The 12,000-nt window shown below is 44.4% G+C and overlaps 1 protein-coding gene across 3 annotated transcripts in view; it reads right to left on the bottom strand.

The window, feature by feature from the left end:
* Nucleotides 1-418: 418 nt before the first annotated feature.
* SV2C (synaptic vesicle glycoprotein 2C) overlaps nucleotides 419-12,000 on the bottom strand; it is a 481,273-nt gene continuing 469,691 nt past the window's right edge. For all 3 annotated transcript variants that reach the window (XM_079916961.1, XM_079916963.1, XM_079916962.1), the window contains one exon: nucleotides 419-2,500. In XM_079916961.1, the coding sequence (XP_079773087.1) occupies nucleotides 2,317-2,500 (184 nt within the window). In that variant the 3' untranslated portion in view covers nucleotides 419-2,316. The remainder of the gene's footprint in view (nucleotides 2,501-12,000) is intronic.

The following is a 12,000-nucleotide window of genomic DNA, read 5'->3' as shown; positions in this document are numbered from 1 at the left end:
GTCTCACCCAGTGCAGTTCTGCTGGCTTATCCCATTCTGACCTAACCCAGGGTTCAGATAAAATATCACGTAGACCGTGCTCTGGAGATGTGATGCATTTAGAACTACGATAGACATGGGAGACATTTCTAAAAGTCAAGACAGTCCAGTAAGCAAAGTTAACTGCTGCGGAAGATCTACAGACAGCAATACCCATGCACATTTCTCTTCGTCTTTTGAATGGCTTGGCGGAGATACACATTACTTTTGCAGTTATTACCACACATGCTACATTCAACTAAAAAACCTGCTCAGGTCCCCAGATATGTCTTTTGTAAGAAGATAAATCAAGGGGTAGGGAGGTGAGGAAATGAGTACGAATGGAAGAGCATACAGAATACGTTCGGGGGTTGTCTGACTGTCATCTTCGTCTGCCAATAATATTCCAGGAGGCAGAGGTGAAAAAAAGTTCTGTTTCTTTCCTGCTTTGTCGATATTGTTCTAATAGAGCTCGTCTAGTCTTTATTGATTCTCCTTCGTCCTGCCACCTTTGCAATTTTGGGTTTGAGTTTTCCTGATGCTCTGGCCCTGAGCCCGCATCCCCAGGGAACCACCCTCATCCGGCCAGCCCCCGACACCAGGCTGCCCCCCCTGTACAGGCCTGAATTACTTCAAGGGAGAGTCGATTAATGGCTTCTGTTCATGAAAGAAGCTTTTCACAGAGCCTCAACTCTGCTGTCTGGAGCTCTCGGAGGATCAGGCGGAAGGGGAGAGAGAGGCGGAGTGGTCTGTGGGGTTAAGACGTCTTTGAATGTAATGACTATTGGAAACAAAGGCTCTCCCTTCCTGGAGGCCCCAGGGCCGTGGCCTGTTGGAAACGCCTACAATAAGTAATAAGGATAACCCTCTAACAAGACATCGAGAGTTTAAAAAAGGACTATTGTTTTAATATGGGATTTATTCCTGGCTGCTGGTCATCACTGCAAGTCTACCTGGAGGCTTCAGATTTCAAAGATGAGGAAAAAGGACCAGCGTGGAGGAGGGGCAGCCCCAGGGGTGAGAAGGTCACAGAGCTGACAGCCGTGGGAATGTCCTGCCGACCTCTCTCTTCAGGCCCAGGCAGACTCCAGAGGTAACACGAGCAGCCAGACCCACCGGGAGATGCTGCCCTTGTCTGCCCGAGGGCCCCTTGGAGCACAGCAGGCTGTGATTCCACACAGATGCAGCAGCCAGGAACACACCGACCAGTGCGCCGGCCTAGCCAGGCCATGCGCAATGCTAGTAGGAAGTCCAATGTCAACTTCCCAGGGGTACCGTCCCTCAGGAAACCGGTCCCCTCGAGGTACCATTTGGCATTTACAAATGGATTTCGGTGTGACTTTCTTCCTCATTTTCAATTTACAACCACTCAGATGACTGAGAATCTCTAGACGAGAGAGTTTGGGTGAAGGGCAGACTCAGGTGGGCAGACCCAGTTAGAAAGTGGCTTTTTTCCCTTGAATCTGCTACCTGACAAGGTCAATGGCAGCTGGGGGTGGGGTGGCGGGTGGGGATGAATGTCGGTCCACGATCCCCCTGAGTTCTGACTTTCTAATATTCTGAACCACATGCCGCAGTCACAGACATAATTACAGGCCCTTTTCCTCGTACTTTTCAGAAGTTTCACCGGGGGCTTTCTGGCAGAAGTCCTGCTCGTGCAGCTCAGAGATCTTTGCTGCCAACAGCACAGCCCCTATTTTTCTTGTCAGCAGAGACAGTCACGTTAACTGTCAAGCCTGAAAGAGCCCCACCCAGCTCTGTTTGGTGTCACGTGGTTGGTTTTTTTTTTTTTTTGAAAGGCCCTGCTGTAACAGCAAGAATTGCTGGGTGTCCTTTTCTAAGTAAACAGGAAATATCACTCTGTTTGAAAAAAAAAAGAATCCCTCTTCTCAGCACAAATGCGATAATATGCCAACTTATCTTTCCCGTGAATATTGAAGTAGGAGCAGCCCAGTCCTCTTATAGCAGCCCAGCCCTCTTCTTAGCTTCTGAACCTTCAGCGAGCAGAATCTCCGGAAGGCCCGGCTGACCAGCACATTTAAAAAATCCTTCCACTGATTTCTGGGAGGCAGTAGCATCACAGTTAGGAAAGACAACGATGCATGAAAACAAACAAACAAACTGCAAAATCACATTTAAGGGGCGAGATGGTACACATCTACATTTTAGTCGCAGCAAGAATTAGTGTTTTGGTATTTGACCGCTTTTCTATATCTGAAAAAGCTGGAGCCTTGAGTCAGTCGGGAGAGTTGACACGCGGCAGCAGAAAGAAACACAGGATGGATGGCTTTTTTTCCATTACATCAGGACCTGGGTTCGTGTGTCAGGCAGGCGCAACCCCACCAGTCCTCCACACACGAGCACGGTGGAGGCCAGCAGGATGGGGATTGCTTTGGTGATGCTGACCAGGGAGCCGAATATTAAGTTTCCGAGGACGGCCGCTGCTTTGCACAGTGCATTCAAGAAGCCAAAGCCTGTTGCCCTGCAAAGGACAGAGATATGGACAAGGTTGAGAAAGTGTCTTCCAAGAGTCCAACTTTAGACATAAATGTCTTCCAGGACAATTTTCAAAGATCTTCAAGTAGACTGTTTTGTACGTCCTTAGAGTAAGTAATCAAATATTTGTCAGCACATTTGCAAGTAGAGAACCCCAGCTGTTGGTATTGTTCCTTCAGCCCTCTGTTGACTTTCTTGCCACCTCAACTGATTCTTATTCTGCCCATGAGTTTATTGTGAAGAGAAAGAGAAAGGACATTTCAGGGAGTCAGAAAAGTTACATTAAATTGAAATGTATGACGATGTATTTCTTTAAATTTTACTTTTTACTCCCTATTTCCTCTTAGCTTAATTCGTGTGTGAGGTTTTAAATACTTAAAGTACATGGAACTTTCAGAGAAAAACAGGGATGACTGGGTTGTACTTGCATCGTTCTGGTACCACGGAAGTGAACTATCATACTCTTATTCCAAATGTTTTTGGTAGCGGGCAGAAACTGAACCCTGAGCTGGGTGGCCACCAATGAGCTAGTGACACATTTCTTACACCCTCACCAGAGTCCTAGGTGGGAAATCAAGTCCAAGACAATATTACAGAGGAAATCAGATTGTAGGCCCATAGAAGATCTTGTTTAACTCTGCTGACATATAATATGGGCACGTGGTATATGAATAAGACACATCCCATTTCTTAAGACATTCTTTGGAAAAGAAAAATTTTACTATCTTTATGGGTGTTGAATGTAATTTTACTGTGGTTTTCTAGGCAAGAAATTTCATTTTGTTCATAAGAGTACGGATATTGCTGACATCATGAGGTAATATGGATTTCCTCTGCCTTTATGCAGGCTCCCTATTTTTTGCCCGTCACCGGGTATATGTGTGTAATAAAGGCATATTGAATGCAGGGTTAACTGTTGGATACCTTTATCCCCCTCCAGAGGGAAATGCATTTTATATACCGTAAAATGCAGTACTTAGTACACATCTTTCTTTGATTGATTTGTAAATTTGTTTACTGTAGGTTTTCCTTTGGCCAGTCAGAACAACTACTCTTCACGACGTATGCTATTCCTAGTGATATTTTCTACAATGTGTAGATATTTACTGTGGGTATTATCCAGCCATTCCCCTTCCCATACCATAAGAAAGGAATAAGCACCCCTCCTGTGCTGTAGGAACCGAGCCATTGATTTTGCTGGTGAGAACAGACCTAAGAAACGGCAGCAAAAGCACTGCCTTTCTTTTCTGGCCGAGACACCTAGAAAGTCGAGTAAGTGGCCTCTGCAGTGTTGCAAAGTTGCCAACTGTTTGGATCTTGGAAGGGGTGTAACAGAATCTCTGACGGAGAAAAACAGGAACTTCTTGAGAAGAGGGTAAGCTCATTTTGTATTCTTCCTCTTCTTTTTGGTTTGTTTTTAAAGAAAGAGACTAGTAATAGCAACAACCACCAGAAAGATAAGGAGATTTAATGTACTGATAACTATTTTCAAATGAAATTGCTTGAGGTTACACACTGAGTACCACAGAAGACTTAAGCAGAATGACATCATCATCTACCCCACCCCCACCTCCATGGAGAGGCCAGGAGGCCAAACTATTTTTTTTTTTAATTAAAAGACTTTTTTTGAGCAGTTTTTGGGCTCCAAAGAATTGAGTGAAGAAAAGAGAGAATCTCCATATAGCCCCTCACCTTCCACCCCTATTATTAACATCTTAGTACATTTGCTACAATTGACGAGCCAATATTAATATATTACTGTGAACTAAAGTCCATAGTTTACATTAGGGTTCACTGTGTTGTGTATTCTATGGGCTTTGACAAATGTATAATGACATGTATCCACCATTATAGCATCGTACAGAATAACAGTTTCACAGCCCTAAAAATCCTGGCAGCCACAGATCCTTTTACTATCTCCATAGTTTCACCTTTTCCAGAATGTCATATAATTCAAATTATATAGTATGTAGCCTTTTCAGATCGGCTCCTTTCACTTTTTTTAAACTACATTTTAGTTTCTAGATTCTAGAGTCATAAATTACCCAATGCATCTCATGGTAGTGAGATAAGCTGTATTGTTCTGGGGAAAATGGCTAGCGTGTATGTTGCTGATAAGTGAAAGGGAAACATTCTGTATGAAGAAGTCTCTTGATGACAAAACTTCAGAATGAGCCATGAGGAATTTACATCTGGGTTAAAATAACCATATTTTGCCAAGCTATAAACCTCTTGTACGACTCAGAACAGGGTAAAAAATACAGGCGGTTATCTCCTTTCATTACCGAAACTATAACAGAGGAATAGACGACTTCCTGAGATCTCCAAGCAGCAATAAGAGAGATGCATCAGGAACATCTGGTGTCAGAAGCCGCTAAAAAATACGATCAAATTCTAATTTCTTAAGAATCTCCGTTTTCATTGATCAAGCAGAGGCAGTTCTTCAGATAATAATCTGGTGTGGCTACAAAGCACATAGCCTCCTTAAATTACTGTGGGCATTCCAGAAAACATGACTGTCCTTTCCTTGGATAAGTAAATTATTTCTTCAAATAATTGAAGCTGGAGGGTGTGATTTTCTACACACAGGAGACACAGTTGTATTAGAAAAATTATTCTCCAAGTGGTTCTCCCTTGGGGTTATCTGTTTCTCAGTAAACAAGCTTTTAGTTCATTTATTCCCTTGTTCTTATTTAAAGGAAGGTTATGAACTTCTGCAGACATCCTAAGCACAAGTCCCTTTGTCCTCATCAAGGCCTTGGAGGGTGGCGAGCTCAGAGCTGGCAGAGCCCAATTGGACTTAACTGACTTCCCAGCAGTAGGAAAAGCTACTGCATTTTTTTTCCAGACCAAAGATGTTCTGTGTCTTCTCTTAACCAACAAGCAGCGAAGAGGAAGAATGCAATAATCTGTTGTCTTTTTACAAGTTCCATCCCTTGTTCCCCTACCTCTCCAGCCAGAATCCTTTGTTTTCAATTCTTGCTGAACCTATTTCTTGAAATCTTTTAAAGGGAAATTCCTTTCCCAACAGTACCCTGTGACTGCAGCAGCCCTGTTCCCCATTCCATTAAGGTGCTCCTTCTCCCTGCACCATTAACTCCCTCTGATGCTGGTGCAGGCAGCAGGCTTGCTGCAGTGCTTAGGCTCAGCTGATGGGGGATGGGGCCGCCAGAGCATACCCTCACCACAGCTGCACTGTGGCTTCTTCTCCAGGGCCTTCACAATGCAGTGGGTTCTAGTGCATTTATATCGTTTTATACTTTAATTGGTGGCCAGGAGGGCTTCCCTGGTAGCGCAGTGGTTAAGAATCCACCTGCTAATGCACGGGACACGGGTTCGAGCCCTGGTCCAGGAAGATCCCACATGCCGCGGAGCAACTAAGCCCGTGCACCACAACTACTGAGCCTGTGCTCTAGAGCCCACGAGCCACAACTACTGAGCCCACGCGCCACAGCTACTGAAGCCCGTGTGCCTAGAGCCTGTGCTCCACAACAAGAGAAGCCACCGCAATGAGAAGCCCGCACACTGCAACAAAGAGTAGCCCCTGCTCGTTGCAACTAGAGAAAGCCCACGTACAGCAACGAAGACCCAATGCAGCCAAAAATAAAAAAAATAAATAAAAAATTAAAAAAAAATTGGTGGCCAGGAAAAGGAGACCCCATTCTGGATAGTGAGGATAGTTTTGCCTTCACATCCAGCCTCTTTCTTATTTGGTTTTTCTGACTTCAATGCAGGGTCAGCCCTAGGTTTTTTGAGGCTCCTGGGAAGACGAAAAGGTCACTGAATAATGACAGCACTTAGACGCCTGGCACATGGTACATATGCTGGTGTTAGCCATTGTTTTAAACACTAGCTGAAATAGCTGACCCATCGACTGATGAAATTAGGAAAAAAAATTAAATGTTACATTTTGAAAAGGCCTGAAATTGTGTAGAGTGTAGATCCAGACTCAGCTCATGGAATTTACCTGTTAAAGGGTAAAGTGTGAGCATTCTTTTGGTCTAGTCTAAGCTCTGGAAATGAACTTTTTCCAGACAACTCAGTTAAGTCATTGGCAGAAGTTACTTTAGCATGGGACATTTTGGAAAGTACAGGCAGTCCTAAAATCAGAAATACATGTGATCTAAAGATTCATCTGGGAGTCGGCTATTTAAAACACAATGAATTTAATTTTTCTCATAGAAACAATAACACAAATGATGGCTAGCTTCCCAGATTAATCTAAAAAAGCTATTTTAACACTGAATCCATCTGAGCAATTGGACTACAATGCTGAGAGCACTAGAAACCCCTTGAATATTTGTCTAATGAGCAAATTGGTTCTTAATATGGTTCTAATACACATCTCCTATGCATTTATTTATTTATTAACAGTCATTCATTAAGCATCTATTATGTGCCTAACACTGCACTAGGTACCAGGGACCCCAAAATTAATAAGATGAAGCCTCTTTTTACACTAAGACAGGTGCAGAGAGATCATGATAACACAACATGCTAAGTGCATTAATAAAGATACCCACAGGCTACTACAGGGGCATAGAGGATGTGAAGTGACCTCCCGCTGTGGGTGGAGACAGTTGAAGAAAGGCTTCTCAGAGGGGATGGATGAGAATAGAACTGGTCTTGAAGGAACAGGAAGAGCTTGCAGGTGAGGATGGAATGTGGACAAAGGTGTTCTCTGGCTCTCAAAATACCCTCACATCTCTCTAAAGTACCTCCGTGGTACCCCACTCAGGTGTACCTTAGACATCTTCTCCAAAACCTTCCTGAGTGCCAAATGACCTGCCTCCCTCCAGTCCCCAAACAAGTTTCCCATTTCCTCCTGCAGCTGTTCTCAACTTGGGGTTAGAATAGCAACCTGGTTGAACTACGGTGCAGACATGTGTAACCACAGCCTCACCCAGCCGTGCGCAAAACATCACTTATGGAGCTTTCAAAACACAGTGATGTGGTCATACCAATGCCTAGGGCCATGCTCCCAGAACTTCTGACTTTACTGCTCTACTGGGAGTCAAGGCATTGGTATTTTTTAGAAGCCCTGTGTGAGTCTAAGGGGTATCCAGGGCTGAGCACTCTGCAATTCTCCCAGAAATACCTACACTTTTGAATTGATTTCGACTTACTGTTATATACAAAATGCAATTACAAAAGCAAAACATCTGCTCCAGCCCTCCAACAAATGGTTTTTTTTTTTTTTTTTGGCGGTACGCGGGCCTCTCACTGTTGTGGCCTCTCCTGTTGCGGAGCGCAGGCTCAGCGGCCATGGCCCATGGGCCCAGCTGCTCCGCGGCATGTGGGATCTTCCTGGACCGGGGCACAAACCCGCGTCCCCTGCATTGGCAGGTGGACTCTCAACCACTGCACCACCAGGGAAGCCCCAACAAACGGTTTTCAGTTCTGAATTTCCTTTAGTGTGCTTCCAATCATATCTATATTTTTGCAAATCACAGGATTTCTACAACTTTGCTTTCTGCTTTCCCCCCAAGCATTCCCAAAGCTGTTTGTTTGCGTTTTGTTTAAAACGAAATGATTTAGCACATAACCATTATTTCTGTAACCATACCGTTGGATAATTAGAGCTTTCTACATTTGGAGGAACATGAATGAGATTGCCGTGAACACCTTCATATATAGGACCTCCTTTGTTTGGATGTGTTCATTAGGGAATATCACGCAGTACAACACAGCCAAGGGAAAATGTTCACGATATGGTGTGGGGAGACCGAGGGCAACCAGGAACACCGAGGCCCACAGGAGAGGAATTAACGCCAAAGGCTTCGCCCAACCTCTTTTCTTTCCCCTCCCTGGGCCTGCTGTCTTATTTACTCAACTTTGCACAGCTCATTTTCACTAGAGGCAGTTTCTCACCTAACCTGCCTCATTTCCTTTTCTTCCAACTCTTGGTTGGACTCTGGGCAGCCATGAAAACTCTCCCTGCTGGACCAGACCTCCTTCCTGCTCCCCTCCTAAGGGTTGGCTTGTACCAACCGCAAGGCTCTCCTGTCAGGGTTTAGCCTTATTTAGATCCTGGCCACATCTCTGGGGTGGGCCTGTGTAGCCTTTCACATTCACTCATTTCAACTTGCTTCAGGGCTGGCACAGGGATGAATAGGATACTTGTGAAATGAACTAAGGAATTTTCTGATACCTTCAAAATACATTGGAAGTATATTTCTGTAATGGGTAGTTTTTTAAATCAACATTGTTAATTTTACTATTCAAATCTCTATATCTTTTTTTTTGAATTTTATTTTATTTATTTTTTCATACAGCAGGTTCTTATTAGTTATCTACTTTATACATATTAGTGTATATATGTCAATCCCAATCTCCCAATTCATCCCACCACCAACCCCCCGCCACTTTCCTCCCTTGGTGTCCATACGTTTGTTCTCTACATCTGTGTCTCAATTTCTGCCCTGCAAACTGGTTCATCTGTACCATTTTTCTAGGTTCCACATATATGTGTTAATATACGATAAGTAATGGGCATTTTTTAAGAAAACTGAAGTATAGTTGATTTACAATGTTGTGCTAGTTTCTGGTATATAGCAAAGTGATTCAGTTATACATATATATACATATTCTTATTTATTTATTTATTTATGGCTGCATTGGATCTTCATTGTGGTGCGCGGGCTTCTCATTGCAGGGCTCAGTAATTGTGGTGCATGGGCTTAGTTGCTCCGTGGCATGTGGGATCTTCCCGGACCAGGGATCGAACCCGTGTCCCCTGAATTGGCAGGTGGATTCTTAACCACTACGCTACAAGCGAAGCCTGTTTTTCATATTCTTTTCCATTATGGTTCATTACAGTATATTGAGTACAGCTCCGTGTGCTATAGAGTAGGACCTTGTTGTTTATCTATTTTATATATAGTAGTTTATATCTGCTAATCCTAAATGTAATGAGCATTTTAGTGGACATTAGTTGGTCCATGTTTATTTATTGATGCCAGACTATTATCTTGCTTTCGTGGAGGAAAAACCCCTAGTTTCACATTCTGAAACCAGGACAGACTGAATTCAATTGCTTTCTGATCTTCAAAGGAAGAGAAAATTTGTCTCATCTAAGCAGTGAGTATAGGTGTGTGGTCTGTGTGTGTCCTCCTTAATTTGGGAAGATGGCATCCTGCAAGCAGGGCTTTTCTTACTCACAAACAAGTGGAGGACTTACTTGCAGTTTTGAGCCCATAGGAATCCCTGGGTCCAAAGTGGGCTTCCAACTCCCTCCCTCCCCACAACCAACAAGGGTCATCCTATTGCTTGTTCCTGTTGAAATGCAAATATATTCAGGTCAAAATGGAAGCCTTTGTGTCTTGTCACTTATCTGATAAACCTCGCTAGGAAGTGAGTCCCTGGGCCAGGGTAAATGATGACAGAATGAAAGTGAGCCCTGGGAGGCAACCTGGAGTTCGTCTAAGGCCATGGTTGATGGACACGGTTGTATATCCCAAACACTGTGTGAGCTTCTTAGAAACTGATTCCCAGAGGCCCACCCCAGACCTACTGGGACGGTTCTATATGTCACAGACTAGGTATGCCCGTGCTGGGAGCTGCACCGAAGGGTCATTACATATGGGTTTGATGCTAAGGGATCCAGGGCAAGTTACTTTCCCCCCTCTGTGGCTCCTTTTCCTCACCTGAAAATGGAATAAAACTACCTACCCTTGTAGGGTTGGAGAGAGGATTAAATAAGGTTAAATGAGATAATCTGAATACTCGGCACTGTGCCTGACTCACCCATTCATTTCTCAGATGAGAACACCAAGCTCCAGAAAGGTTCAAGGACTAATCTAAAGTTACCCAGCTGCTTTCTGGTAGCGTCCATACCTGAATTCAGGTTTCCTCCACATTGCTGATGGAGAAGCAGGAGGAGAGGAAGAAGATGTTTCCAACAGGCAGTGCTGACTGGGGAAGGGGGAGCTGACAGTTGCAGGCTCTGGAGGACACAGGCCATGGATGGACAAAGTGGAAGAGGGACACAGAAGGGCAGCCGGGGAGAACTGAACAGGAATGCTCCCTCACTCACAACTGGTCCAACTAGCTTACGTTGGAGAGTAGGGAGCCAGACCCCACACAGGGAGGAGGACTATCACCCATAACCAGCTGGATTGTAAAAAGCATCTTTTTTTCCATCTTTCTATCTTTGGAGCTCACATTCTAGTAGGTGACAGACAGTAGACAAATGTATACCCTAACGTCCTATCATCATATGGTCTGGGAGGTAATTTGCTTTAAAAGTACATCAGTATAAAGATAAGTTGTCTCTATACCCATAGAATTTAAAACATGTTAATCAGGAATTAACAGGCCAGAGGTGATTACTTAGGGCTTTAACTATCATTTTAGAAATCTACATGAGAAGGTTTGTTAATGAACACGGAGATCAGTTTTCACTGGTGATACGAGTGCTTGATATGCAGTTGACTAGAATGTTCTGCCCTTAGCACGATGGATGGACAAGCATCCTCCAAGCCCCGCAACCTGGTGAAATGGTACCCTTGGTCCAGATTCCAGACTCTAGAGCCCACTGGTCCTGGACTCTGACACTTACAGGCATACTCTGCTGCCTGACCAGCCCCAAGTCTGGTGGTCCTGCTGTCAGCATGTCATGTCCATGGCCCTTTCAGGCAAGGGCAGAGAGATGGACTTCCCTGGAGTCAAGAATGGGCTGTAGGACTGTTTTTGTGACCATTTGCACATTTGGTAGGATTTGCTGCCATTTAATACATCCCCTGGGGGTGAGGTGGTGTGTGAAGGGCCATATACTGCCCCCCCCCACTTTCCACTTCTAACTTCCAGAGATAAAAATGATCTGACATTTGCTGAATGGCCAAAGTGACTCAGGTCACATAAAATATAAACATATATAATGATACGGGCTCTAAAGAAAAGAAAGCCGGGCAAAGGGAAATGGAGTGTAGGTTGGTTAGAAAAGATGACTGAATCAAAGATTCCTTCATCTCCAAATCTTTAAACAATAAGTGAGGTCTTTATCTTCATGGGCACAGACGTAGAATCTCATTTTATATCTCAAACGACTGAGGCACAGTTACGCCGAGTGGTCTTCCTGAGGTCACACAGCTGGCCGGTAAGAGATCCAGGATTAAAGAACTTCAGGTCTGAGCTCCTGGAAGGAATGGGGAACTTCTCTGTCTAAACAAACACAGCCCTAAGGGGAGGAGATTAGGGTGGTTAATTCTGGGCAGATGTTTTAATTTTAGCTCATCAAGGAAGAGGACCAACCCAGAGCACTGGGTGACAGCAGCAGCTGTCCAGGATGAGCAGGGAACAGCAGGTGGGAACAATCAGGGGTTTATTTTCTCATCCTTTCTGAGGTCATATCTGAAACTGGGCATGTGTAAGTGGAGGGGAGGAAGAAGGAGGCCAGTGGCCAGAGAAAGCCAGGAGCAGGTTGCTAGAAGAATCCCCGTGAGACAGGCGTGCTGGGCTGAGGGATTCTGTGCAGAGTTGGTGGCC

Source organism: Stenella coeruleoalba, assembly GCF_951394435.1.
Source record: "Stenella coeruleoalba genome assembly, chromosome: 3".
NCBI lineage: Eukaryota > Metazoa > Chordata > Mammalia > Artiodactyla > Delphinidae > Stenella > Stenella coeruleoalba.
Note: the sequence above shows the minus strand (reverse complement) of the source record. Positions and strands in the feature narration are given on the sequence as shown.